The 27,499-nt window shown below is 44.8% G+C and overlaps 1 protein-coding gene across 3 annotated transcripts in view; it reads right to left on the bottom strand.

Annotated features, from left to right (window-relative positions):
• abr (ABR activator of RhoGEF and GTPase) overlaps positions 1–27,499 on the bottom strand; it is a 156,416-nt gene that overhangs the window by 108,973 nt on the left and 19,944 nt on the right. The window contains exon 1 of one of the 3 annotated variants that reach the window (XM_088616397.1): positions 20,722–21,051. The exons of the other annotated variants lie outside the window; for them this stretch is intronic. Within the exon in view, the coding sequence (XP_088472523.1) occupies positions 20,722–20,782 (61 nt within the window). The 5' untranslated portion in view covers positions 20,783–21,051. Of the gene's footprint in view, positions 1–20,721; positions 21,052–27,499 lie in introns of those variants that run through there. 3 annotated transcript variants of the gene reach the window in all.

The following is a 27,499-nucleotide window of genomic DNA, read 5'->3' as shown; positions in this document are numbered from 1 at the left end:
GTTTACCAATAGAAAGTAATTTTCCTTGTGCGGGGACACCACCTGGGTTAGTTCAGCTGGCCTGCTGTTGCAATGAATGACAGCTGAAATTCAAGCTTCTAGCGGCCCAGTTTTGTTGAAACTCCCCATTGATAGGCTTGGGCACACAAATCTAAACTGATCTCTCATTCAAAAAAATCTGATCTCACAAACTGTATGTTGTGATCAACCTGGTTAGAAAAAACACCTCCGAAGCAGGTACAAGTTGAAATTATACAAATATTTTCTAAAATAAACTCTATTGTAAAGACTGTCTGGCTTCTAGAATAATTAACGTTGCAGTAATACATTTTGGTGCATTGCACCTTAATCAATATTAGGCCCTAATTTATCTAGTGTAATAGTTTGTTAAACTGTTCTTCACTCTTATAGATCGCTCTCCTAAGCTGACCTCATAGTGTTTAATATGCATTTAATAATGGTATGCATTGATTAAATTCAAGATTCTGGACAAAAATACTTGCACTGCAATTCTGCTACTGAACACTCACAGTACCAATAAAAACCAAGGCAAGCTTTAAGGCACACTGGATTCCTGCTGTGAATTACGCAGGTTGGGGTGTGCTTACCTTGTCAATGCAAACTCTGCACATCTAAAGAACTACCAGCCAGCTCTCCTGTGCTTTCGTACCTCACCTCCCTCTAAAGCAATGCTTAGCTTACCTGCCACACGGATTACTTTACTGTAACAGTACATTTCTTTAGGTAAAGGGAATGTATGCATTATTACCCATTGCTTTTTAAACACGATAAAGAGGCAAAACCTCCACAGGGGGAGCTGGCGATGCCTCTCCCGGTGACCCTGCCGAGCTCCCCCACACCCTGCGGGACTCACTCTTGAGCGACAACCCCAGGATGCCCCTGGCCTGACCGTCTGCAGCGCTCACCCCACAGTACAGTGCTGCCCGGGGAACCCTGAGGACTGGAGACAGTCCGACTGCCGGATTCAAAACACGTTCCAAGCAAAAACACCTTTTCTGCCAATCCACCAATTACGTTTTTGGACTGTGGGAGGAAATCAAAGCACCGGGACGAAACCTACACGAACATGAGGAGAACATGCAAACTACACACAGACAGAACCCCCAGGTCTGGAATCGAACCCTGGGACCCCAGCACTGCGAGTCAGCAATGCTAACCACTGCGCCAGATGACAAGACCCTTTTGGGAAATATCCCAAAAAGATTCGGCCCGTTCATACAGCTCGGTCCCCTTGGTCCACATGCCCCCACGTGCTGGACGTGAGCAGGACATTGACAGGTCTCTCCTGTGCCGACCAGCTTGGTTGCAGAAGCTCAAATGAAGCTGTTGCCCTCTCACGTTTACAGAGGAAGCAGTCGCACAAAGCAAATGTGATTCCACGTCAAATCCATGTTTCACATAATCATTCAATTCCAGCTGAATTCATCCCCACATAAATTAGCAATTAAGTACTCAGCTTGAAAAAATGAATACATTAATCACCCAAACCCTTGCTGGTAAGATCTATTCTTACTCCTTTCATTGCATACTGTGTAAACAGATACACATGTTGAAAATGTTTATGCTTTAACATACCATATTAAATCAGTCTTTTTGTGTTCTATTAAGACAATTAATCTGGTGTTACATTAACTGAATGGCAAGGTAGCCTAGAAGACCTTGTGCTTCCTTAGGTCCTCTGACAGACTCTAATCTGAAGCCTGGTCCTTTTTTAACAGTTTAATCTTTCACTTGTCAGTCTGGAGCAGGAAGTCACTCCTGTATGCATCAGAGATTCACCGAGATTCACTCAGTCCCGAGACAGCGCCTGTTTGAAAACTGCTTTTCCTCTGTGGTTCTGTTCTCAAACATCAAATGAAAATGGATCCTGGGAATGCAGATGAGGAGAAAATTGTATAAAACAGAACATAGATCAGGAGGTTCTGCTTTTTCGAATGTTACTGTAAATAACCTGTTTCCTCTGGGACCAGTGTGGAGAGAATTACAGAGTGATCAATCAGTGGTTACAGACACCAATTCAGATTGTAATCATTACTTCTTCACAGACAGGCTAGGGAATCTCTGTGAAAGAGTTATGGATCCTTTATACAGGGCAATGAGCATGTTCCTTTATAAGCTATTAAAATCGTTAAGTACAATTGCATTCTGATGGCAATCAAATTAAACAACTTTACAAAGATAAATATCGCATTGCTGTATATCCATCCATTCCTGGCACCCCCTCATCTATTCTCTGATCACTGCTTTCCAATTCAGGATCTTGGCAAGCAATACTGAACTGCACTCCAGTACAAATACACATGTATTACCTCCGGCACATCAGAATCAGGATCATCACAAGCAGTAAACAGAAGAACACTGTTAGTCCTTTCTGAAGTTATTGAAAAAAAATTATAAATCACAAATTAGAAATCGGTAATAAAAGTGTTTGCCAAACGTCAAGTACCCCGTAAACACACTGAATAGTGAGTTCATGTTATCTGACTATACATTTTCTTCCAATCTAGGCTTACGAATCTTTTTTTAGAGTGACACTTGCCTCGTCAAATCGTCCCCAGAACAACCTCATGAATTTCAATTTGGCTTCAAGGCTGTTCGACTTTCCCTGCCCCTGGGAGAAGTTTACAGCACCATTAGATCGAGAAACATTTTGCTAATGTAATTTGGGTTAATTAATCAGCTCTTATGAAAGCAGTACGGGGAATCAGCAGAAGCCCTCACACCCCCCCCGAGTCCCGAAAGCAAACTTTCCAAAGCCAAGAAGATGGGGCATCGGAGCCCATTCTGTGAACGCATGCGTACAAAATACTTAAAGAAATGAACGTGCTTCTGCTGGGAAGTCTTCTGACAGAGATCAGTGGCCACTTAGAGCTGGACTGTGGAGGACTGCTGTTCACAGCCTGCCTATTACTGCTCTTATTTTCAATTGCAGGACACCTACGATTAACATTTTAAGTGAGTAATATATTAATCATACATTAACATATACATAGTTAAATGGGTAATACAAGTGTCTGATGCTTTTATAGAATAATCTTGGTTGCTTCAATGATTTCATTGTCTGGGTTATAATTGTCTGATTATCACAGTCAGAGGTTATGTATCATTTTCTGTCATATAAATCACGTCTGACTATGGTCTACTTTTATTTTTTTAAATTCAGATCGTAACACTAAAATGCCACCAGAATGAAAGTCAAAATCCTTAGTCATAGTTGTAGGATTTCTGTGTGAAACTGGCCTGTGGGAAAGACTTTAGGCTGAATTTTTAAAGATCATTCCTTTTAGCATTAATATCCAGCTGGCTAACTAGGGAGTACAGTACCTGCCTTGAGCCTTGAGCCTTGAGATCTGAGCGCATTAATTCTATGTGGGCCAGACCGGGTGAAATGGATTTAATTTGAAATGCTGTGCTGATTTTACGATCATGATCTCTCCTCCCTTTGAAGGAAAGGATTTTGTAGTGGTAAAGAAGACCATGAGCAAACGAGTTAAGAGTTCAAAAGGAGAGTAACTGGTACAGAAGAGGTGTGAGCAGGGAGCTGCATCAGCATGCAGGCTGCAAAAGAGCTAGTACAAGCTAATTTCACGCAGGTGTGGCAAAGAATGAAGAACACTTCTTCTGTCGACACCTGAAGCAGGCCCAAGAGCCGAAACAGTGAGTTCTATTTCCGCGTGGAATTAAACGACTTGTTTCACAGTAGCACATGTGTGACTGGAAGGCGAACAGCAGAGAAAATCTTAAAACTTCCAAAGCACTTGACCTTCCAGGTCTGGTATGTGCACAGCTTTTCATACTTTAATACAGTACCAACAAAATAATGTTTCTCTTTAACCAAAGAGCTGACAAAACTATGGCAAACTTTTAATAATAAATACTTGCGTTTATATAGGGCCCACTCCATCTACACCTGAAGTTCGGCCTCTACCAGCATACAGGTAGAAAAATGAGAAACTGCTTCACCAGCTGTATAAAGGGGGAATTTGAGAAAGGCCAGAGTGGAATTTAGACAGGATGCTACACTTTACAAGTGTCCCTCTCTTGTTGTTTCTTTAAAAGTTGTAGACGCTGCCAAGCATACGTCAAGCTCAGAGTCACTGGTTTTTTAGTTCCTTTTTAAAACCTACAGTTTTCTTCCTCCAGAAAGCACCTTATAGCATACAGAGGGTGATGAAAGTTACACAAAGAAGCTTAAAATCCCTCAATTAGCCAGGGCTGCAAATGCGGGCCGTTATTTCTCCACTTAACATTATTCTTGAAACCAGCTCGGCATTAAAGACAGAAAGGGCACGCTGGAAAACAAAGCTAAATCACCAGGAGAAGTCAATGCTGTCTGTATATTAATGTATCAGTCTCCTGTAATAGCATTGCAAGGAAATGGTCTAGAAAGTTTCTGAATTCACTTACCAAGGGCAAGACAGCTTTTAATGGCCTGGTGCACTTTCCCAGATTGATGCATTATGCACACAGTGAGGAGGGGAAATGTGACGCACAAAACAGTGTTTTATTTACAACCTCTTCTATCGAGGACCTCCTTAAAGTGCTGCACTAGATCATGGTTTTCATTCGTGCACTACAGATAAATATAAAGTTCTATTTCATATTTAAGGAGAGACTGTGGAATACTGTACACTGCACATTGAAATTAACACAGCACCTTATGGAAATGTAAGGCACCTGTTCTGTGTTAAATGTAATCATTGAGTGACTGTGAAAGTAGGTAGGTACTTCATTAATCCCAAGAGGGAAAATTCAAGTGCTCCAGCAGTCAGGCACAATCAACACAGTACAGTATAAATGTAGTATTACAGTAAAACAATATATTTTTTAAATGGAACAAAGAATTACAAACAAAGTATGAATGTACAGAACACAAGGAAGATATAATACACAGTATAGATATTGCACACTCCCTAGGTAACTACTGCAACTATCGCACAGTTGTGAATAATAAATAAACTGCCCATTCCACTTCCACGTATTGCACTTCTATAAATACTTCTATAAAGACGAAGACAGATCACCAGTCAAACTGAGCAGCAGGTTTCAGGTGTACAGGTATGGTGTCACAGCGGGTCAGTGCTGCCCCTGCCCAGACACACCGAGGTGGGGTTGTAAAGTCTTAAGGCAGGAGGCAAGAACGATCTTCTGCAACACTCCCTGTCCCACTGGGGTAGGATCAGCCTGTCGCTGAACGTGCTCTTCAAAAGCTCATTACTGGTCTGTTCTCTCCTTTTTCATTTGCAGCAGAGAAAGGGCCAACATGCTCCAGCCACCCTGAATCGCTATTCAATGATTTTCCCTTTCTTATCCCCCCCCAAGGGACAGAATGCAAGATCGCAGGCTGCAGCTCCAACCAGCACACAGATATGTCTTCTTATTCCCAAGGCGTTCCAACCCCTGCTATTAATAACCTGCTCACAATTAACTTCAAGCCTTTTTTTTTTACCAGGCACTATCAATCTGGCATTTTGGAAGCTTGAGATGACATTACAAGAAGCAGCTCAGAAAAACCGCTCAGCCAACACACAGAAGTGAAACCCCTACTGTAGCTGAATTTTAAGAGCGTTTGTACAATAGACCATGACTTTTTATGTGCGTGGGAGTAAGACAATAAACCTTTTTTTTGTGAGTCCGAACACAAGATTTATTAGTCCTTTCAGAAGCGCCTCACTGCAGTGATCTCACGCTTTTCACATATTATTAGTTCCTTATTTGACGCACAACAGGGACCCTTGATGCCACTGACAGTGAATTAGGAGCCACAGGCCGCAAGCCCATACAGTCAAGACGGCAGCGGTTCGTAAATCTCTAGGCTCATTATCCTGTGCTTCATGCTGTACATCACAATTCGGCATACAAACCCAGACCAGAGCACAGCTTCATTAGCAGCACACAACACGAACACCTGGACTAACCTTAAGGAGCAGCCAGGACACTGTATGTCGTAGAGTGAGCTGGGGCAAAGGCCATATTACATGACGTATTTAAGCAAGCCTGAGCACACACTGCCTGGCAGGTATTTGCCATTCACTCATTCAGCGTTAGCGGGCGAATGAATATATTTTTGGAAAAAAAAGCTTGGAGGGTGGGGACTGCACTAACCAAGGTCACTGATGGGGAGGGAATATCATCACCCTGTCGGTGTAAATGTACGAAAAGACTCCAACTTTCAAAAGTGAAATTCCAGAGAAAAGTCGTCGTCTTATGCCACAGCAAAGACATCCAACAAGTATCCTCCTATGAAAGCACATAGACATGTACATACAACAACATCCTCGAGTATTATTCAAACCGAGTCCCAGTTTAGAGTGAAAATCAACAATCGTAACTCAGTGTCATCCGGAGCGGCTACCTAGAACTAAGCTTTTAAAAACACATGGTTTTAGTGTAGCCATTATACTTAATTTGATTTGCAAGATTAATTAGTCATGAAAAAAGAACTAAAGGGTCATAAAAATCATCTGAATGATCATTGCATTGACACAACCGATACACTTGTTCACAAGGACTGCTGTACACTATCTGGTGCCCCTGGGTCTGTGGATGGCCTGTCTGATGGATTGTGCTGGGATCTATCAGAATTCCTATGGGATAAGGAGCAGTCCCCACTTAACTGATCTCTACTGATGCTGAGCTTAAACAACAGGAGCTAATTCTTTTCCTCCTCCTTGCGCTGCTATGCAATCTGCCTACAGTTTATCAGCTGTCTCAGGAGTCTCTGAATGACATTTCATTTTTTTTTCCCCCACAAAACACACCGTAATCCCCTTCTGCAAACAACAACAGCAGCAGCAGCAGTTCCTTGCATTTCTATACCATTACATCACCACAAAGGACAAGAAAATGCTTCACATACAGATGTTGATGTTCATCCTACGAAGGGCCGGTGCCACCAGCTTCCACTAACTGGATGATGCACCGGAGCTCTAACAGACAGCTTGGGAGAAGTAACAAATGACTTCACAATCTTAGACAGGCCCGATACAGTACAATGAAATTATTAACCTCATTTGGCGAGACAATGACAGTTTGAAAAATCTATCTGTAGTTCTTGATATAAATTTCTGTAGAATTAATCTCCTCTGTGCCACTGTCCATGTCTTCTTGTGCATACTAAACAATGCTGACTGAGGAAAAACATTTTTCAGAGGAAGCAAATATATAACACAACAAGAAGGGCTATATACTGTAGGCACTTAAAATGAAAAATAGCTAGAACAATTCTTGGGAGCTAATCAACTAGGAAATGAAATACACGAATCTTCACTCTAAAAACATACATCACTGTATGTCCAGTTTATTTTTTGGCACTTTTTTTTAAGCTCTGGTCTCAAGAGTGTGGGCTGCCTGCAGGAATTCTGTGTTTCTTACGAAAAGGGCAAAATTCCCAGCTGTGTGGTGGTGAGGCAGTCTCTTGTGTGTCGCTCAAGCCACCACGACTGCACTGGGTTCAGGTCAGGGGATGAGTCAGGACACGAGGTCACGAAGGAAACCGTGTTTCTCCCCTCTGTGCCCCCGTGTTGATACTTCTCTTCCTCAGAGGAGGTAAGAGATTCCGGTTGCTAGGAGACAAGTCTGCAGAAGGAACTGAGTCATGTGACTTTTGTTGACAAGACGCAGACAATATCGCCTGAAATCCCTTCAAAGCCAAATAATTGAGAGGAAACTGGTGGTGGCAGCTTGTAAACAGACGAGAACAGACTCGTTTCAACAAACACGTGCTCGTGACGGAGTCATCCATTATTTTCGCGCGCCCATATGAAAATCTAGACCGAAAGGCGCGTTCGGTTTGCACCACGTAGTTGACGTTTCTCGTCTTGGAAGGAAATTTTAACAAATGTTATTACCCGCCTGAGGAAAATGGCAGTTGCCAGGAGTTAGGGGTTAGGTGATAAGAGTTCAGCTGGTGGAACAAGAGCTGTCCCGGAGGAGTAAGCTGGACTGAGACGTACCCCAGGGGCAGCCCCTGATACTCACACTCACAGGGGCAAAGTATCATCGGAGAAAATACATTCAGTTGAATCATTTTAAGCCAGGAGTCTGCAAAGAGTGTTCAGTTGGCATCTGGAAACAAAGGGAAACTTTCCACGTCAAGCCTAGTGCACGAGAGGGTGAAAATCAACACTCTCATAATGTATCTCAAGATTTTTTTTTATCAAACCTAGAATCCATACTAAACTCCTTCAAACTCTCTCGCCTTCTCCTTTCCATGAATCAGCAACACTGCAGAGTTGTCCTGCTGGGGGTACTGCCATTTTCCTGCCTTTGCAAAACAAAATCTCGAGGCTGACAGACGAGATCTAATATTTGAGCCCAATGGCTGTTCGGGCCTTCAGCTGTCGCTGAAAGACGAGCGGCTTCACAGACATCGTAAAACCCTGGTTCAGCAGTCAGTGCTCAATCAGTGTGTAAACAACACTGTCAGAAGCACACTGCAGGCCTGCCACCAAATCATCTCTGTTCTTTTCCGTGTTGTTTTTGGGGACACAGAGTGTGGGGTGGTGCAAATGGGGATGCATTTCCAAGAATTCTGCGGGGATATAATTAGCAATGAGAGGAAGCGCAGGAAGCAGGGAAATCAAGGCAGTCCTGTTGCTAAGTGAAAGATGACAGGAGAACTCACTGCACCATCTGTCTGGCGTTAAAGGCGCGCTTCAACCCCGCAGGTCTTGGGAACAGAACACACATTTCTACGTACGATCACAGGCTCGACAAGTTGTTCCGCAGAACGGAACAAAGGGAAAATAAAAATTAAGCGGCAAAATCTGCATACGAGTGTGGGATCAATCCTTTCTCTATGATACAGTTTCAAAGAGAATGAGGTGCTGTCAGCACCCAGAGCGAGCCTTGTATTAAAGACCATAGCCGCACTTGCCCAAACCTCCCTAATGAATTCTTGGAATGAGGGACTTTCAGGATACTGAGCTTCAGAATAAACGAAAGCAAGGCAGAAATTGGAAACGATCAATACCCCATCAGTATGAATGCTGCAAATTAGCTGGAAAATAGCCTTCTAATATTTGCTCGGCATAATTGCATTCAATCTATCTGTATAACAACTCCAATCCACATCCTACTACAAACTTAAAACCTTAAAATACTCATCAGCCGGCAGTTCGTTAGAGGTGTGTTTTTCTTGTCAGAGCAGTTCGCTCTTCAGCAACGTGAGACTGTGAACACGCTTAACTGTCCCAGTTAGCTCTACAGACCAAAAGACTGCAAGTAATTCAAAGAAAGAATAAAGAAATCCATTCTTATCTGAAGTAAGATCAATATTCACCCGAGGCCTCATAAAAAAGAAATACACCTCTGCAAACTTATGGAAATAGTGGACAAGAAAGTGAAGGAGAAATTCCAATTTACTTTCCAGCCTGAGCATTAAATTCGATTTTTTTATTCAATAGCTTTTCACAAGTCACCAATACCTATTAAATTTACCTCTAACATCTGACAAGGGCTATCTGACAAAGATTTCACATTGTATCTCTCTAGCAATTCTAAACTGCTGTGTTGCTGCTCTCAGAGACACTGCTGTGTCTCTGTATGAACAAAAACACTTTTGATCTCTCAGTTACCCAGGTCTTTAAACAGAATATTTAAATCTGACTACCGTAATGGATTGGATTTTTAAACTATTTGCAAACTACAGAAATTTGGGGATTGACCTTCTGTAGGCACGCAGAAAAAGTGAAACGATATTTATTTACTTCACCTCAACACGTCCCAACTTGATTGAGAACGATATGCCATCAATTGTAAAATGATCACGTTTCATGCGCTAGACTAGATTTCAGGTGAGACAGCCGAGGTACAAAAATAAACAGATTCCTACTTCAAAGCTTCATTCTGGGTACCGCATGGCAACCCCCAAGGAATTCACTCCTCAAATGGCACAAAACCCATGGAGAAGCCAATGTTTTTCTACCCATGTGAGTCCCTCACCCAAATGCACAGGCTCCAAGCATTAGAAATATTTCTTCCATTGTCAACGATAACATCTACCTGCAGATCATACTTCACCATAACTGACAACCCACTGAAGCTCAGCAGCCGTGAGCCTGGTCAGTACCTGGATTGGAGACCTCCTGGGAAAAAATAAGGTTGCTGCCGGAAAAGATGCTAGTGGAACCAACAGGGGGTGCTCACCCTGTAGTCTATGTGGGTCCTAATGCCCCAGTATAGTGACGGGGACACTATACTGTAAAAAGGTGCCGTACTTCGGATGGGACATAAAACCGAGGTCCTGACTCTCTGTGGTCATTAAAAATCCAAGGGCATTTCTCAAAAGAGTAGGGGGTGTTACCCCGGTGTCCTGGCCAAATTTCCCCCTGTCCTTTACCAATCATGGCCTCCTCATAATCCCCCTCTCTGAACTGGCTTAATCACTCTGTTCTCCTCCCCACTGAGAGGTGTGGTGAGTGCACTGGTGCACTATGGCTGTCGTTGCATCATCCAGGTGGGGCTACACATCAGTGTTGGTGGAGGGGATCCCCATTACCTGTAAAGTGCTTTGAGTGGAGTGTCCAGGAAAGTGTAAGGAATTATTATAATTAACTGTACTGTATCACTCTCACCTACAGCTGTCTGTATAAACCATCTGCACCTTTTTGACAAGGGATTATATGGGGCATAATTCCAGAACTTAAACCTGTCAAGACATGATTTTTTTCCACTGCTTCACTGGCTCCTGAATAGTTTGGACAGCTCCTTAGTTAACCTCCCAGCACCGTCAAGATTTTCAATGCATAAAACAACACTTTTCAATTCGTGACAGGGAGGAAATGAAGATTTCCGTTCTCTCTGATTTCTTAGAGCTCAGGGTTTCTGTTTTACATTGTATACATTCTGAAACATTGGCTTCTATTCCTATAAATAAGCAAGGAAGTTCTGGGACTGCTATGCACAGCTCAAAGTCCATTTTTTTTTCCTGCTGGGAATTTAATATGGTCTGTTTGCTAGTTTTCCCCTTTATAACATCATCTTCATGTGAGGATCTTTTGCGAACTTCATAAAATAGCCCCTTACATGAACCAACCCTTGATCCTTAAGTCTTTTTTGTTGTGCAGATAAAGAATCTGTCCACTTCAGAGCAGGTAAGAGTATATAATGATAACCGCAAAAAGCATTAAAGTAAACCGTTCTGATTGATCTGTATTTAGATTTCAAAGGGACCTGGTGCAGTTAAATGCCCCCAGTCTTCACCTGGGCAGTTTGACAGTGCCTGGGTCTGTACATCATCAGGTCTGTTCAACATGCGGCCCATTTGTTCAACTCCACTACTCCACTCCAATACAAGCAGATCCTTCATTGTTACACCAGTCCCTCTACTGTTAAATTTAAACAGTGAAGGAGTTAACTGTGTGTGGCACTGGTGTGCAGTGAAAGAGCTGCATCAGGAGAAGCCCGGGTGCCTACAGACCCAGCACTTGAACAGAACGGATCCGGACGCAAACGTATCCACACACATGGGAGGCTACACTGAGAAAGGATACTCTGTCCAGGTTTGTAAAAATACAACGACCTAGAAACATTTCAGTTTGCTTCCAAACTAGCACAAAATTAAATGCAACATGCAACACCGGTTGGTATTTGATGATTTCAGAGTATTCGCCCCACCCTTCTCCTCACGCATGAATTCTCCCTCTCCTGTAGCTCGGTGAGGTCTGTGATCAAGGCTAGCAAATATCAATACAGGCAGCCATCGTGCAAGACCACACTCACCCAGCCCTTGTCCACTCTGAGACACGAAGCTTGTGTATAACACCCAATGATAATTATTAATAGCTAATATCAAAATAATAACAGCTAACAATAATAATAGCTTTCTAATCACAACCGACAATAACGAACTGAATCACTGAACAACTCCAATGCAAAATGTTTGTTTGTTTTTTTTTAAAAAGCAATTAAAAGCAGCACAATTAAAAAAAAAAGACACGCGGGGAAGGCAAATGACAAGACAGGCGCGTGACAGAAAGGGAGCGAACGAAACAAAGGACGTTACACGGTGACTTGCTTTGAAGCAGATCCCCATGCCTGCGAGAGGAGATAAAAGCTGCCTTCAGAATTGCCACATATCACCTACATGACACACCATCTTGTTTCCATGGCAGCTGTTCTATACATTCTAATGAGCGTGCAAACCCTGCAAATACAGCTCTGTCGAGCCCACCGATATTAAGGTCAAAATCATTACCTTCTCCCAGGAGCCTTTGGCATTCCCTCCTCTCTTATCTGATCTTCAGTTCAGTACCCTTAAGCACACCGCCTAAACGAGACGATGCTAACAATCCCCGTGCCACTTCGCACCTTCTTCTGGGAAGAAGAGCAATGGTTTTGAGTCATGCCATTGCTGATGTACAGTACAAACACCCACTCGCACACGCATCGTGCCCTGCACACATCAGAGGAGCACTCCACTCCAGAACTTAATAAAGGAAAGAAAAATAAAGGAGGAAATTGGGGCTCGCAAAGTAGGACAACCGGTCTCCCTGGTCTTCCCTGCCTTCCTCAGGTATAAATGTAAAAAAATGTTAATCTCAGTGACACATTTTTAATTCGGCAAACTGGGGTTTTAGGTGGTACAATATACCAAATAACCCCCCCACAAGTGAAAGCACTGCAACGGGATTTTGATGTATGATTCCATGTCACACGCATGTCAGAGCCATGAGAAAAAAAAAAACGAATCACCGTTCCCCCCATGAACACTGTCGTGCCTGGCATCCCATGGCGACAGCAGACAAACTGTGGCATTAAGAAGAGAAGCCACAGAGAAGCTTCAGAAGACAATAACGCTCAAGCCTGCGGCCCCTTCTGCTCCACAGACAGTGAAATCACAGGACAGCCACCCACCCATCATCTGTTCTGCCCTGTGAGCGGCAGCGGCGAAGCGCTGTGGAAATCCAGCACCGCACACCTGGGCCGGGCCGGGCCGGGCCGGACCGGGCCGCGCGCTCACACTCGGCGGGCCAGCTGCTCAAGCTCTATGTGACGTGACGTTACGCACGGGTGAATGCCGTTCCGTTTTTTGTCGTTGTTGTCGCTTGTTCCTGCTACTGCGAGTAAGGAACCTAGCCTTCCTTCGGCACACCAGCTGGGCGTCTTTGGCAAAAAACAATGCCGAAATTGCACTAACAGCAAGGCTCTGCGTTAGACCATTGAATTCACACTCCTCCGCAGTCCCTGTGAGGGCTTTCTGCTGTTTGGAAGCGCCTGTTAAGTCCTCCGTTTCTTGCGAGTGGGAGATTAATATGCTGGCAGAAAACTGCTCGAGCCGCATGACCAGTGCAGGAGTGCTGAGGACCTGCTGTGCAGCCCCTGTCATTTGCAGGTACCTGATGGATCATCCTCTGAGATTTCACAGATGCAGTTCTCTCTCGACACACAACGGGGAAGTAAACTGAACTTGATTGACCCTCTCTTCTCCTAATGAGCTCTTAAGAAACACTACAGCACTACAGTCGCTTTCTTATTTCAGTCCTGGGTCTAAATCTTAGAGATCAATTCAACCTTCCAAAAACAACCAATGATTGTAACTGAAAATTTGTAACCAACATTTGAAAGAAATGTTGTCGTGTTGTTGTTTGGTTTCTTACTTTCATTTTGTTTCCTAGGTGTACTGTATGTTCGCTGTGGTCAACCACAGTATTTGTTTGCAACTGAATGTACAGTATTGTCCTTCTTGAAAATTCTATTTTTATTTCTGATGTCTCTTCATAAAATTGAGTACAGAATTTAAAACTTAAGGATAATAAATTGTGTGCTTTTTCATATTTCTTAAGAAAGCACATTTTCCTCACAACAACCTCTGATAATTCATGTATCTGACCCAGGTACACAACTGTAACCCAAACAGATGAAATCCCATGCAACCCATCTGAATCCCCGCCGAATATTCCCGATACGGGCCACATTCCTTAGCAGGATTTCCGCACGTGATTTCATCCTCGCACGCAAAAATATATGAATAGTGCGGATCATAAATCTGGATTTCTTTCTTCCCTTTTCCAGGGGAGGTTCAGCTTGATTCCCGGTAGCCTGTCTCCCCTCTGCAGCAGGTTCAGCAGGTCTCCCGCAGCACACTCAGGGCCGAGGAGGCAGTGGAATGTTAATGAAACCGGCTTGGCAGGGGTGCCAGAAGCAGGAGTGCATAAATCACCCAGAAGACTATGATTCAGCACAGATATAATGGGTGCCTTTTCTCTTGGCTGCCAAAGAGTTCGAACTTCACGGCGCCCCACTGATGAGATCACAAGCTTCCGTCTTTTTTTCCCCCTGGAAATAATCGGAAAAGGCAGTGCAGGCTTGCATAACTGACTGCTTTTTCAAATGGCTTAGATACATAAATACAACATGATATAAATATAATAACTTGAAAACTGATGTCCCAGCTCATGCATTACAGTCAGTGTTTGTCACTTGCAATTTCCATAAACTGCTGCATCACCCATTTCCAAGAGTAAGAGCGAATTCTCTGGAACGGTCCCAACGTCGTGGAATGATGGATGCAAGACAGGTCTTCCGGTAGAGTGAAGAGGTCTTTTGTCTCCTCCGTTTCAATATCCGGGCGAAAAGCACGCAGAAGATCTGTTCTAAAGCGTCTGAAGTCGTATTAAGGCACATTTCACAAAGTCTCTTGGGAGCTAGACGTGAACATTCTCGATGTATTGCTACACCAGCTTCTCAGTATGAGTAACTCCTAACTCCAACCAGCTGCGTTCAAGCTCATCTTCTACAAAACCAGCCCAGTTGCCTTTTCAGAGTCACCAATGAAGTGCTTCCCTATTCACCTTGTCATTTTAAGTGCCTAATCAAATCAAGCACTGCAGTTCAATACTCTCGCATGTTACAGCTCTTATTGCTTGTGCTCTCCTGGTTTAAGTTCACTGAAAACAATACAGTCATGTAATGAAATTGAAAAAATATCACTCAATATGCACAGAGTTATTGCTACCACAGCTACTGCAATCCGGATCCTATGCGGTCATACACAGAGGAAAGAAGATAACTCTATCCCATGTTTAGAAATAATACCTAATTATTATATCAAAGTGTAAAATACCCAAGGGATCATCTCACGAATTTCTAGTTTTAAAAAAGTGATTTAATAGTAACCCTCTTCATTCTGATAATGTGTCCGAAAGGTGTTGCATTGAAAGCCAGCCTGTAACACAGCTTCTGAGCTTCCCAGACTTCTGTGCTTAAATTTAAAGCCTGACCTCCGACCTGAGGTCTTTGCATGTACTAATGTGAAAACACCGCTTGCCCATTTCAGTATGCCCCGTCCCACTGCGGTTCATCCTGCTGCTGATGCCCTTTCAGGGTTATATCAAACAGACTCCACTGATGGGCACCAGAGAATCCACTTTCTTGAACAGCCCTCAATGAATTGCTCTCTGGCTGGTGCAGCTCCGCGCAGGAGGGAATTTGTGGCTGGACACAATTGATGTGTTTGGTAACAGAAGCAGGTTGTAATCTGTAACAGACTCATTGATCGGCACTTTCTGGAAGACGACACGCTACAACACATTCGGCACCTCCCGATCGCAGCAGCTAGGCCTCGCCTGACGATGCCACTCCACAGCTCCTCTTGCAGGCGTTGGTAAGCGGTTGAAAAGCCACACATGGCACCAGAAGTACACAAAGAGGTGCGGTAGTGTGAATCGACTACTGTGTAAACCCACCGCTTGCGATTGTGATCTCCGCTTTGGGCCTACACTTGCCTTTTGAATTAACCATTTCATACATGAACTTGACTGTTTTGCGCACTGCTCTGAACCCCACTCATGAAACATTTACTGTACATCCCTGACAGACTCTCCCAACCCAACTCCTCAGTATAGTCTTAAAACAAGCGTTCTGCTTTGCTGGAATATGTTGTCGGAAGGGCATGTACTGTAACTAGTCTACAAGCCTGAGGATAGCCCCACACAAACAAAGACATGCTGCTGATCAAGCAAGAAGTTACAGAGAATAACCAGCAGATGCTAATTAAAGCACCCCCCATAAAACTGTCACTGGGATTACCGAAATGCTTAATGCTAGCTAACTAGTTACGTTTTGCACTGACAATTCTACCTGATAGCAGGTAAAACAAACATCGGGCTGCTGATCGAGCTGGTCATTAGCGAGAGTGCTGACCTGCAACCTTCCCCTTCAGCTTTTTCAACCGGACGAGGCGCTCTGCGGTTTCCCAGGAAGTTCCTTTTGGAGATTCAGCAGTCGTGCTCCCTGTTCTCAGTAGTTAAAGTTGCATCGCTCTGAGGCTGAACCAAGAGCAGCAGGAGAGACAGTTCAGCCTCCCAGGTCCCGGCCTCATTCTGTGCTTTTGTTCCAAGGGATTTCTTTTCACACTTCGTCTGTAGTTTATTTTGGAGGTCTTCCATAAACCACTTCTAGACCATGGCTGACATCATTCTATTACACTGGGAAGAATTATTGGCAAGACGTACTGTAGATTAGTAATAAAAACATCCTGACACCCAGATTTGTGGTGGGGCACACTGAGTTAAAGAGCGAATCAATTGGCAGGATGTAAACATGCTAGCTCGTGTTAGTGATTAACCCCTTGGGGCTCTATGTCAAGGGCCATAAAGCACCCTATTCCTCCCTCTGGCCACACAGTTTCCCTGCCTCCACCACAAGCAGATGCTCATGAGATCCGAGACTAACGCCCCTTTGCCGAAAGATACACACGATCCCTCGTAGGTGTGAGACAGCTGGGGCTCCTTTCCCCTGCTCACAGCTGTAAAGCACGAGGGATATTTTAATTCCCTCCAGTTCTTCCATCCATCCTTTCATTTTTTAACCACCTTATCCAACACAGGGCTGCGGGGGAGCCCGAGCCTGCCCTGGCAAGCAACAGGAGCACGGCAGGGGACGCCCTGGATGGGATAACAGTCCATTGCAGGGCCGACAGATGCAAACAGAGACACTCAGACCAGGGCCAATTTTCCCAGCAGCCCATTAACCTACCAGCATGCCTCTGGACCGGGGGAGGAAACCAGAGCGCTTGGAGGAAACCCACATGAACCGAGGGAGAACATGCAGACTCCACACAGACAGCACCCCTGGAATTGAACTCGGAGCTGCAGCGCTGCGAGACAGCAAAGCTAACCGCTGTACTACCGCGCTGCCCCTTTTCAGTTCTTCTGTAGATTTATTTATGGCATCCATGTTAAAGACCTTAGTCAGAAGATGCTTTTCATTTTAAATTAAAATCTGGTAACAAAATGTTTTGCAGATCCATTTCAACTTATTCTCAGGCCTTCAGAATCCAAAGTGCATTTAAAATGAGCACAGTGCAACCTTTTTGTTTGTACTCCATGACTTGGAGTTTGAAGTTGAAATAAAGTACTGTATAAGACCAGATGAGCAAGTTTGGTGTTCATTTTTGCAGTAGCAGCACGAGCTCCTCTAGTCCCCAGATTTGCCAAACATAATCATGGCCTTCAAGATGTAAAGCTATTTTTGCCATTATTTCTTATTATTATGCCAAATATGAAAGTTGTGATTATTATAAACTACATCGCCAATAATTCTGGTACGTCTCGTTTAACAATGGGCGATAATAAATGTGAAATAACATACGCATAATCAGCAGAACTGAAACGACAGCTGCATGGGCTCTGGGATTAGTGACCACCTGTAAACTCTGCTTTGGGGACTGATAGGGTAGAAGAATATTCACCGACTATGAAGTTCAGCTACAAGCATGTGTTCTAACTGGGAAACAGATACACTGGCCAAAATTGATTTCAGATTACCACAATACTCGGAACAGCTTTGTAATTTCTGCTTAAGTGATAAAATAACTCTGAACAAAGTCCAGACGCTGTACATTCAGATACCCTGACTGGGAGCAGGGCTGACCTGGTGGCAGAGCACTTTGCTGAGCCTGGCTCAGACAGGGCTCTGTCAGCTCTCGGCAACACAGTGCCCCCTGTGGCCTCCTCCAGCACTGGGCTCAGGCGCCCGTGACGTGCTCAATGTCGAGTGGCTTGAAGGTGGGCGGGCTGGAGGAGTGTACCCGCCCACTCTCAGGCTCCCCCGCGTGCGGTCACAGGGTTTGTACAGCAGCTGCCGACCAAGAAGCGGAAAAAACAAAACACTGGCTTTTCCCCACAAAAATAACTGGCGATCGTAAACGTAAAAAAAAAAATGTGTATAACACAGGTTGCCCAGTGATAACTGTAAGCGGAATTGACTGGATACAGAAGTTAAGACCACACACTTGTGAGATTATTAATACGCTTGTTTGTTTTCCTGTGTAATCACTTAATGAAAATATCATCAGCTAAGATGCGGGAGACACTGCCAAGACACACAAAGAAATAAAAACGACGAAGGCTCCCGCTTCTACTCCAGAAAGCGTGCAATCCAAAGAGAGGCCGGTATGGTAATGCTGGGGGCTATCTGTGCTAACTTAGATAATGGAGAACGTAATCAGCAAAAAGAATGCAAGACACAGACAGTGGCAATTAGGGAAGCCAAGACTGCACATCATCCCCCATAATATAATAAATCACCCAATTACAACAGCCACTTATGCAATCATATCCCCCTCTCTGTGTCCTTGGAGTATTTCAGGCTTTCAAAATCAAGGAGATACAAGCTGTCAGGCAGCATCTCCTTCATTGCTGCCGATTTTGACAGCGCGGGCAGAAAACTCTTTGAAGTTTAAATGCCGTGGGTGAGACTGGGGGGCTGTGTGAAACCTTGGGGGGGGCGTCCTGCACGCTGAGCCCCACGCTACCCATGAGCGCTTGAATCACGCCAACATACGGATTCCAGCTCAAATAGCCCTAACAGCACGTTCTCTGGAAATAACGGTACTAAGGAAAACATACAAAATAACTAGAAAATGCTTAGAAGAAGTTATAAATCAGAGGAAACTGTAAATGTAGAAAGGACTTTAACAGCTTTCATCACTCAATTTCATATTAAGGAGGTGTTCAGGAAATTCATCCCAATACTGCCCTCGGCATCACTGCTTGACTTGACATGCTGAACTGTCCATGGTCTGAAGCTCATAGAGGAAGAAGACAAAGACATGACAGAAAGATTCTCTGTCCTGACTTTTCCCCATTTACAACACACAAGCTTTTGCACAGAAAGGAGAACAATAAGGGCAACAACTGACTACTCTGCATCAAAACAGCCAGCATATTCACCAAAACATTGGATCTGCTTCGCTTTATGCTGCAGAAGACCTAAACACAACATGATGGCCAGGTAAGGCGATTTGTACAGTACTGGTAACATTTATTGACAGGCTTGCAACATACTGAGCCAAAACCTGCAAAGCTCCTGTACAGATGTCCTCTGCAATTGTGAACAATTCCCCAGGGCTCTTTACAAATGTGCTCGTAATGAGGGGCTCTACAGAAAAAATCACGTCACCTGCACTGCACTAGAACAAAATGTTCTCAAAAATCTCTTACTTGGAAACGAACTGGGCAGCAGCCTATTAAACTGCAGTGTGTTTCAGATTACATCTCAGAGGTTGTACAGTTTTGAGAATGCATATTCACTGGATGTACACCCTTGTCCCATACATTGAAGCTAGCAGATAACCCGGTGCTGGAACGGCTTCTACAATGTGCCTCCTTCAATCCCCTGATCGCATTGTGCCACCCCCAAGATTATAACTACTCGGACACATGTAATACAAACAGCCTGTTACGTAAACCTAATCCTGCGTCCTCGGATGAGAGCAGCAAAGAACATACACTCCAGCACGGCCACGGCATTTTCCCATTTCTACTTTTCCGTAGGGCGTCACAGTTCACATTCGCTCAGAACTGAGACTGTGGGCAGAACTGATTAACCTCACCTGGATCACAGCGACAATTTCACTGGTGTCCTGCGCTTGCACTGGCCCCACAAAGACAAGTGTTCTAAAACTGCTGCCAATCGAAAGAGACTGTTCCCATCCTACTGTACTGTACTGCACCAGTAGTCTGTTGTGGAATTTTTCTACAGCCCTCGAAAACGCTTTTACATAAGCAACCTACAAAAAGCGCTCTGAATACGCAATCAAAAAGTGCCGATTATAGTTAACTATTGCATAATGATGACAAGTACTGTATATCTAAAATAGTGTAACTGTCTGATTTACTTAAAATGTTCAAGGAATTAACGAGCTTTCAATTCCACAAAGTATACATCTTAGATTGACTAGGCATTTTCTGGTGAAATTAAAGAGAAACAGCCACTGAGGAACAGCTAAATATTTATACCAATCAGACACTAATATTTACCTCACTGACGGGAATTGCTGTCAAAGGTTAAGCACCTTCCAGATGTGGTAACGAATTTCACTGCCACGCTAGAAGATAAACTGTGTGTGCTCTCCTTTACAACAAAATGGGTTCTTGCCAGCTTCCGAAACACACACCAAATACGTAAACACACAAGCACAAATCACTGCATCACAACAGCTGTCAAGACATGCTCCAGACCTGGATACAGATTGTATACACGTACAGTACGTAATAAAATACCTGCTTTTATAAATCAATCGAAAATCGAGATTGGATTTCCTAATCAAATCGGAGACCTTCGATTTCCGAGTTGGTTACAAGTACATAGTGGGTTTTGCGCCCCCGTTTATGAGGCATCGTTAACACGATAAAGTGCCCGAGTCGGTGGCAGCAGGGCACCAGGAACGAAGGGATGAGAAAAGATACGTACTGCTGTAGAGAGTGTCTATCCAGGAGAGCCTCGGAAGGCCTTGGTGGCTGAGATGCTCCATGCTTAGAATCCCTGCGTGTCCGTTTCCCTTTCACCACGGAACGGCAGCACTCATCGCACTCACACAAAGACCCAGGAGGAAGGCAAATCCGCCAGCAAGCCGGTCTGCCAAGCAGGGAGCGCAGAACGTGCCCGTTAACTGGCAGAACTCCGGAGCCCCTGCTCTGTTACAGCGCCTAACACACACACACAGACCTACTGTAAGAGGCAGAGAAAAAAAAACCAAGGGGGCTGGAGCGAAAACACAGCCAACCGTTGCTAAGGAAGGAGCGGCTGTCCCTCTGCTCCCTCTCCCAGCCTTCAGTCTCTCTAGAAAAAACGCCTGAAGGCGCTGCTGCCCCCCCAAGTCTCGCTCCAAAGACACATCAAAAACAACACGATGGAAATAAAGGGCGCATGCCTTTAAGAGATGGCTGTTGAGGTCTGTTTTGCTCACTTTTCACTCTCTCCCTCCGGTCTTTCTGTCTCTCAGCTGAAGCTGCATTAGCCTCTCTCTCCAGAGGGGTATTCTCTCTCCTTTAATGGGCCATCTCCACCAGTTAATGTGGCCTTATGCGCCCATGAATAACAGACAGCTCCGTTCTGCCGAAGAAGTTACCCCCCCCCCCACCAACTGCCCTCTCTTTAACAACAAGAAATAAGAAGTAGTCAGGAACTGAACATCCAGCTCCTTCCAACACGGACACCTGACAACAGCTTTGAGAACAATCGGGAGGCAGAAAGGGGAAAACGTGACCGGCCCGGGCCAGAGGAGATACGGGGTGTTGATCGCAAACAAAGGGAATTAGCTGGCGTTTCGCGGGGAGTGCTACCAGAGGCTGGGCACGTCAGTAGTTCCCGACACAAATAGACAGATGGGATGAGAGCTTTCCCTCGGATTCACATGGTAATTAGCCGGGCGCGCTCCGCCGGCGCTCTGCTGTCGGCAGCTCCTCTGGAAACACCTGCCGGGAGCCGGTCCAGACCCCCCTGTGGGAGTTTTGATGAGCTTGAGATGGGAGGTACAAAAAAAAACAAAAACAAAACAAAAACAACCAACTACAGGGGCAAGGCAAAACAAAAAGAACAGAATAAGGACCCGTGCTCATCCCTCCCAGTTCCCCGAGCATCCCTGCTCTCCAGTGGGAACTGTCCTCGCGCCACCTCCAACGCTGGAGTGAAAATGTACCGAGCAATACTGTGCGGCCATTCTTACCAGCCCCTTTTTAAATCACCAGTTTAAGAGAGAAAAAGGAAAGGTGTTCAACACGAACGCCACATCTGCCGAACACATTATTTCGGTGCAGAAATAAAGGATTGAGGCTTTTCTTTTTCTCGGGCCCGGTTTCAACCCGTCTCTCTGGCTCCGTGTTCCTGGGGAAGGGGTATCGGACCCGTTCGCCCGGGAAAACCACTGGTGGCAGTAGGTAAGGAACAGGCTGAACACTTGCGCAAGAGGGCCTGGTTTATTCCCACTACCCGGCAAGGACACCCGCACGATCCAGGAGAAAGGCTTCTGCTACAAGGTTCACCACGTTGCTCAAATTCCAGGAGAAAACACCGCTCAGAAGGAATCCTAGGGGCACGTTTTGATTTATTCGAAGGAGCCTCACGCATCACGGCCCAACACCCCTGGGACTGCCCAGTGTAAATCTCAAGCCCCAAAACCCACAACTATAAAGAAAACGCCAAGAGCCGCCACTGTCCAAGTGAATATCTACAGCACATGAAAAATAAGACAGGAAAACTGTAGGGGAACTGAAGAGCTGGCGAAACAATAAAAATCACTCTAGATACGCAAGACTGCAAAGATATCACACAATGGAAAACACAAAACAATTTAAAAATTAAAAAGCACAGAGCTTCCATTAAGTATTTTGGAAACAATGGAACCAAATACATGTATTATTACAGTTCAACTACTGTTACTAAGTTATAAGTCAAAGTGATGCATTCTGAACGGTTATTATGGTTCCTATTCATCTCTGGGTGTTGTCCTTCCTGCTCTTTAGGGTCTGTTCACACAGGCGCGGTGCTCCTCCAGCTGGTGTGCACATTCGGAGGAGTCATGGCAGGTATACAAAGCCATGAATATATTCAATTTGCCAACTAATGTTGATTTGCCCAGCTCCCCTCCTCTCCATCTCAATGTTAAAGATTGGGAATTCAAAAATCAGGTGGCCATGCATGAATAAAAAATGAAAGGAGCACACGACAAGTGAAAAATGTATTTTTTTCCCCGTATTTTCTTTGTGTTTAAGACAATAAAAGGCAGGCGTTAACTGAAGCAGAACGTCTACATTAAGACACAAAACCTCACAGGACGACCCCCCTTCAAAACCAGCCCCGATGGTATACAAATCCCCCACATTGTCTGCTAACAAAGACTCAATTTAAAACGCCAGCTGGAATAGGCAGTCATTCACTCCCTGCAAAGAGACATAAAAAGTGTCGATATGTTCACAAAGCTCTGTTAAAAAGACTGATTTTGAAACCTTTGTTGCCTAATTTGGAATTGTTACTTTATAAATAATGAATGTTTTTTTACAGTATGTGGTCCTCATGGGTTTGTGATCACGAATTAGTACGGAGCTTAATGAGTGGCTTGAAATGGGAACAGCTGAGCTGAAATGTCACTACCAGACAGGGCTGAGCTGACCGGCAGGTGGACACAGCAAAATGATAGATGGCGTCTTGAAGGCAGGCAGAGAAAAATCTTTCATCAAACCTGCTCACCTGAGAAGATGCCTACTCAATCAGAAGCAGAGAAGAAGCTTCCTCATTGAAAGGCAGGGGTTCTCTTTGTTTCAAGCAAGACTCTTTTTTTTTCACCATTACAGTAAATAAGAGTTCACTGACAACCCAGTAACAGGCAACACAGATCATGACACCACCGCCCTTTGCTGTCCAATACAATCAAAGGAATGAACACCAGTCAAAAAGTGTCCAGCCGTGGGCTCACAAGCGCAGTGTGCAGATGCGCGTCAATACCACTTTTAAAAAAACACTTACCTTCGTAAAGGGTTTGGGAAGCTAACGCATACTCTGTACATTTCTAACGACCGATCAGCAATAAAAGTATAGTGTAATCTATCATCATGCTGTAATAAAAATCTATTACATTATCATAGCTCTCTTAAAGACGGGGATCATTAAGAACGGTTACGCACGACAGCGCTGTGGCCAAATGAGTGCAATTATTCAGTCTGCACGCCTCTATAACATTCTAACAGTCCTGTTACTGTACTGTATACAGAATGTCGACATCAACTGCATAAGCACACAATGTGTGCACGTGGTTTGAACACTTACAGAAAATAATCTGACGGCAAACCTATTGCTGCACAGTGACAAAACACATTAACAAAGTGAACAAGAGTTTTCACACCTCGATTGGTGTCCCCTGAGGCAGCTATTAAAAATAACCACTGAGGGGTCCGTCTGAATTCAACAGAGCAGAGTGGGCTTTCAAGGGCTTGTCTCACCGTGTTTGATCAAGTACCATCTCCACCTCCTCTGCTGGCTGAGAAAAATAAAAAAAGTATCTATTTCATAGATAAGCACCACATTCTAGGTAGCCAAATTTATTGCAAATGAGCATGTGTGGCTTTGTATTAGGAAGAGGGAGGCTGGTAGGTTAAACCAAGAGCTTGCCATGTTTATAATCTAGACAGGTTCAAAATAAACAGGAAGTGGCCGTCTAATGTTTGCCTGGCAGTGCTTTTTTTAATTCACTGTCACACCAGTTTTCCCCAGTTATGTCATATGCTTGAAATGAACAATGCAACACAGAGCAGTTTGTTACTTTACCAGATGCCTGCTCAACGTTGCCCGGCTTTTATCACATTTCACTGAATCAATGCGTACTGCTCCCCAATGAAAGAGAAGTGGTTTCTAGGGTCACCCGGGGTGCACAGGGGAGATCACATGTCAAGGCTCCAGTCTGTGCTCGTCTGTAGCGTGACACGAACAGAAGGGGGAACCCTTTTAAAGCGGCCCTTTCGAACCTGTGCCATCACATCCACTTCCAGCATCTGTCACGCCGCCAGTGCACACTGCTACAAATATCTTTAATTAGCCGATTACTTCAGCACAACGCTAGGACTTCTTCATGGCACTCACTCTAATTGGGAATGACAGCTTGTGGCCTCATCTCCAGTGCTTCCTGACAATTTGCTTTTTAAAGCGGGCAGAAGCAGCTGATCTTTCAAGGCAGGAGGCGCAGTTCCACAAGCCCTGGTATTCTGGAACGACAGGGCAACAGCTTGTTTTCCAGGAGGTCTACTGTACCTAGTTTCGTCCCCTTCAGACTGAGGGTGCGTGCCAGTATATTCTGTGAGTATAAGTGCACCACTCCGCAACAGCACGACCCCAGAGTGCAAGAGCAAGGGATCTGACAGAGGCAGCCATGGCGAGTGAGCAGGTCAGCTGCCAGCTGCAGCATCGTGCCCAAAGCTGCAAGGACACACAACGCTCTTAACATCCTTGAGAGCTGCAGTCCCTTGCCCAGCACTGTACTAACACCCTATGGCTATGAACGGCAGCCGTTCTCAGTGTGCCAGGAATGGTTTGGTCAGTCCAATGGCTGTATTACGATTGCATCTGTGGGCTCTCGAGGCAGATTCCTCACCGATTTCCACACGAAAGGAGCCGTGTTTAAAACAACACACAAGACGTAGCCCTCCATTAAACCCGAGCTAACAGAACAACTCAAGTGAGCACCTTGAGAAAAACACACTTAAACATTTGTTACGGTCATTTGTACACACTCTGCACTTTGACAGATAAGTACAGAGCTACAGTACTGTTTTCCAAACAAGAGCAAGAAAACCCTGAAAGCATTAAACCATAAGGCTGGCGTTTAGGTAACGCCACTTAAAAGCCCGTAATCGTACATAATTAAGTACAGGAAATGTACAGCCAGAGCTCTCTAGTCTTTGTAATGAATGTAAACAGGAGGGTGAATAAACCTGCCCTTCAAAGAGGATGACCCACATATGTGTGAATTAGCACACTAACAAGGAGCCTTCTCCCCGGCCTCTCCCCCCGCCCCCGATCGCGCAGCGGGGCGTCTGTGCCTCCGGCTCACTCGCTCAGCGTCTCCCCCTGTCCCCCGGGGCCTGCCCGTCTCGCCGCCAGCGATGCCGCGCCCCCCCCCCCTCCTCGAACCCGCAACGCCAGCCTCCTGGGGCCCTCCCCGCGCCTCCCACCTCCCGCCAGACGGCAGCGGGCCAGGGCAGCGCCTGTCTCGGCACTGAGGGTGAAACTGTCAGGGGCTGAGTGAGGACAGGTCCACAGACACGGTTTCTTCAGTCCTCCGATTTCAACTAGAAAAACTTGCCTATGTTTTGTTTTTCGCCGCTCTGTACTGTATGTCTTACTTTTAAGTCTGCACAACTTTGGAGCAGCAATACTGCATTTGTAATGGGAAAACAAAGCAATGTCCAGCCTTCCGAAATTAAAACCGGACGACCCTCCACTGGTATAGACTGCAATTCACAAGGCGAAGATTTGGGTGTTTCTGTATAAGTCCTACAGCTATGAAACCTGGTCTTTCCAGTACTGTGTATCACAATATACAATTTAATCTAGCTGTCTTTCTAAAGATATGGGTTTGGGAGCAATTATTGGGTGTTATTAAGTAGGTGGTGGAGCAATCCAAAGAAAATGAAGCAATACAGAGAGCACTGTTCGTCATCGCCCATCAATATCGAAATTACATAAAGAGAACAAAACTGAAAAATAGTTTTTCTCTGGCGTGTAAATGGATGTACTGTACTTGCATTAATGCGGGAAACAGACCTGGTCTTATATGTATCGGACACACAAAACCATGCCGTGCTTTTATTTCAAAGACCGTCGCTGTACAACGGCTCTTTAATAACAATCCAATGTGAAGAGATCGATCTGGGACCGTAAGCGAATCGTTTTTCTTTCCATTCCACACACTGTGTCAATGGCAGTTCCAGCTGAGACCTGTCAGTCCTCCTATGGGCATGAAATACATCATCCCTCCTTCCAGTGCACAGGTGGGCTTTGTGCCATGCTGCCACATCATAAAGTTTAAAAAATAATAGCGGAATGAAGCTGCAGGAGAACTGCAGTATCTCATCTTTCCAGCCAAGACCAGATCAATTCAGCTAATGGTCATATCTACAGTATACAGGATTACGCAGTATCGCGGACATCAAGTGAATTCAATAACTAATAACTAGGACTGCTGGATAATTCTGTTTTTTTTTTACGACGGCAAAAGCCAAGGTTTGCTTTTAGCTTCCTGATGCAAAAAAAACACCCAAGTGGGAGCCGAGCAGCGGTGCTGAGAAATGATCTGCGACTGAAGTACAAAGCAGGACTGGTACAAACCCGCAGGAACGACAAGCGCGGCTTTCCTTCATATATGGGAAATGATCGATATCGAAAAGACCGGCTTAATAAATCAGTCAGGACCACTTATAGAGACCTGTGGCAGTACAGCCGCAGCCTTGGCGGAAATTAGCTTTCAAAATGTAGCCGTCCTTCTGCATAATTCAGTACAGCCTTGCTCTCTGTTAGCTTATGCTTTTGGTAAGAGTGTATTAATTGCTACTGAAGATTAAGCTCTAATTCGAGAGGTCTCAACGATTCCATGTTCCTTATTTGTTCCTGTACAGCCGGGGGTTCACAACACATCATCAAGGTGGTCGCCATGGGCGATAATCTGGAAGGAACATTGCACTGCTAAGTAATTCATTAACAC

Source organism: Lepisosteus platostomus, chromosome 22 (genome assembly GCF_059453375.1).
Source record: "Lepisosteus platostomus isolate fLepPlt1 chromosome 22, fLepPlt1.hap1, whole genome shotgun sequence".
Classification (NCBI taxonomy): domain Eukaryota; kingdom Metazoa; phylum Chordata; class Actinopteri; order Semionotiformes; family Lepisosteidae; genus Lepisosteus; species Lepisosteus platostomus.
Note: the sequence above shows the minus strand (reverse complement) of the source record. Positions and strands in the feature narration are given on the sequence as shown.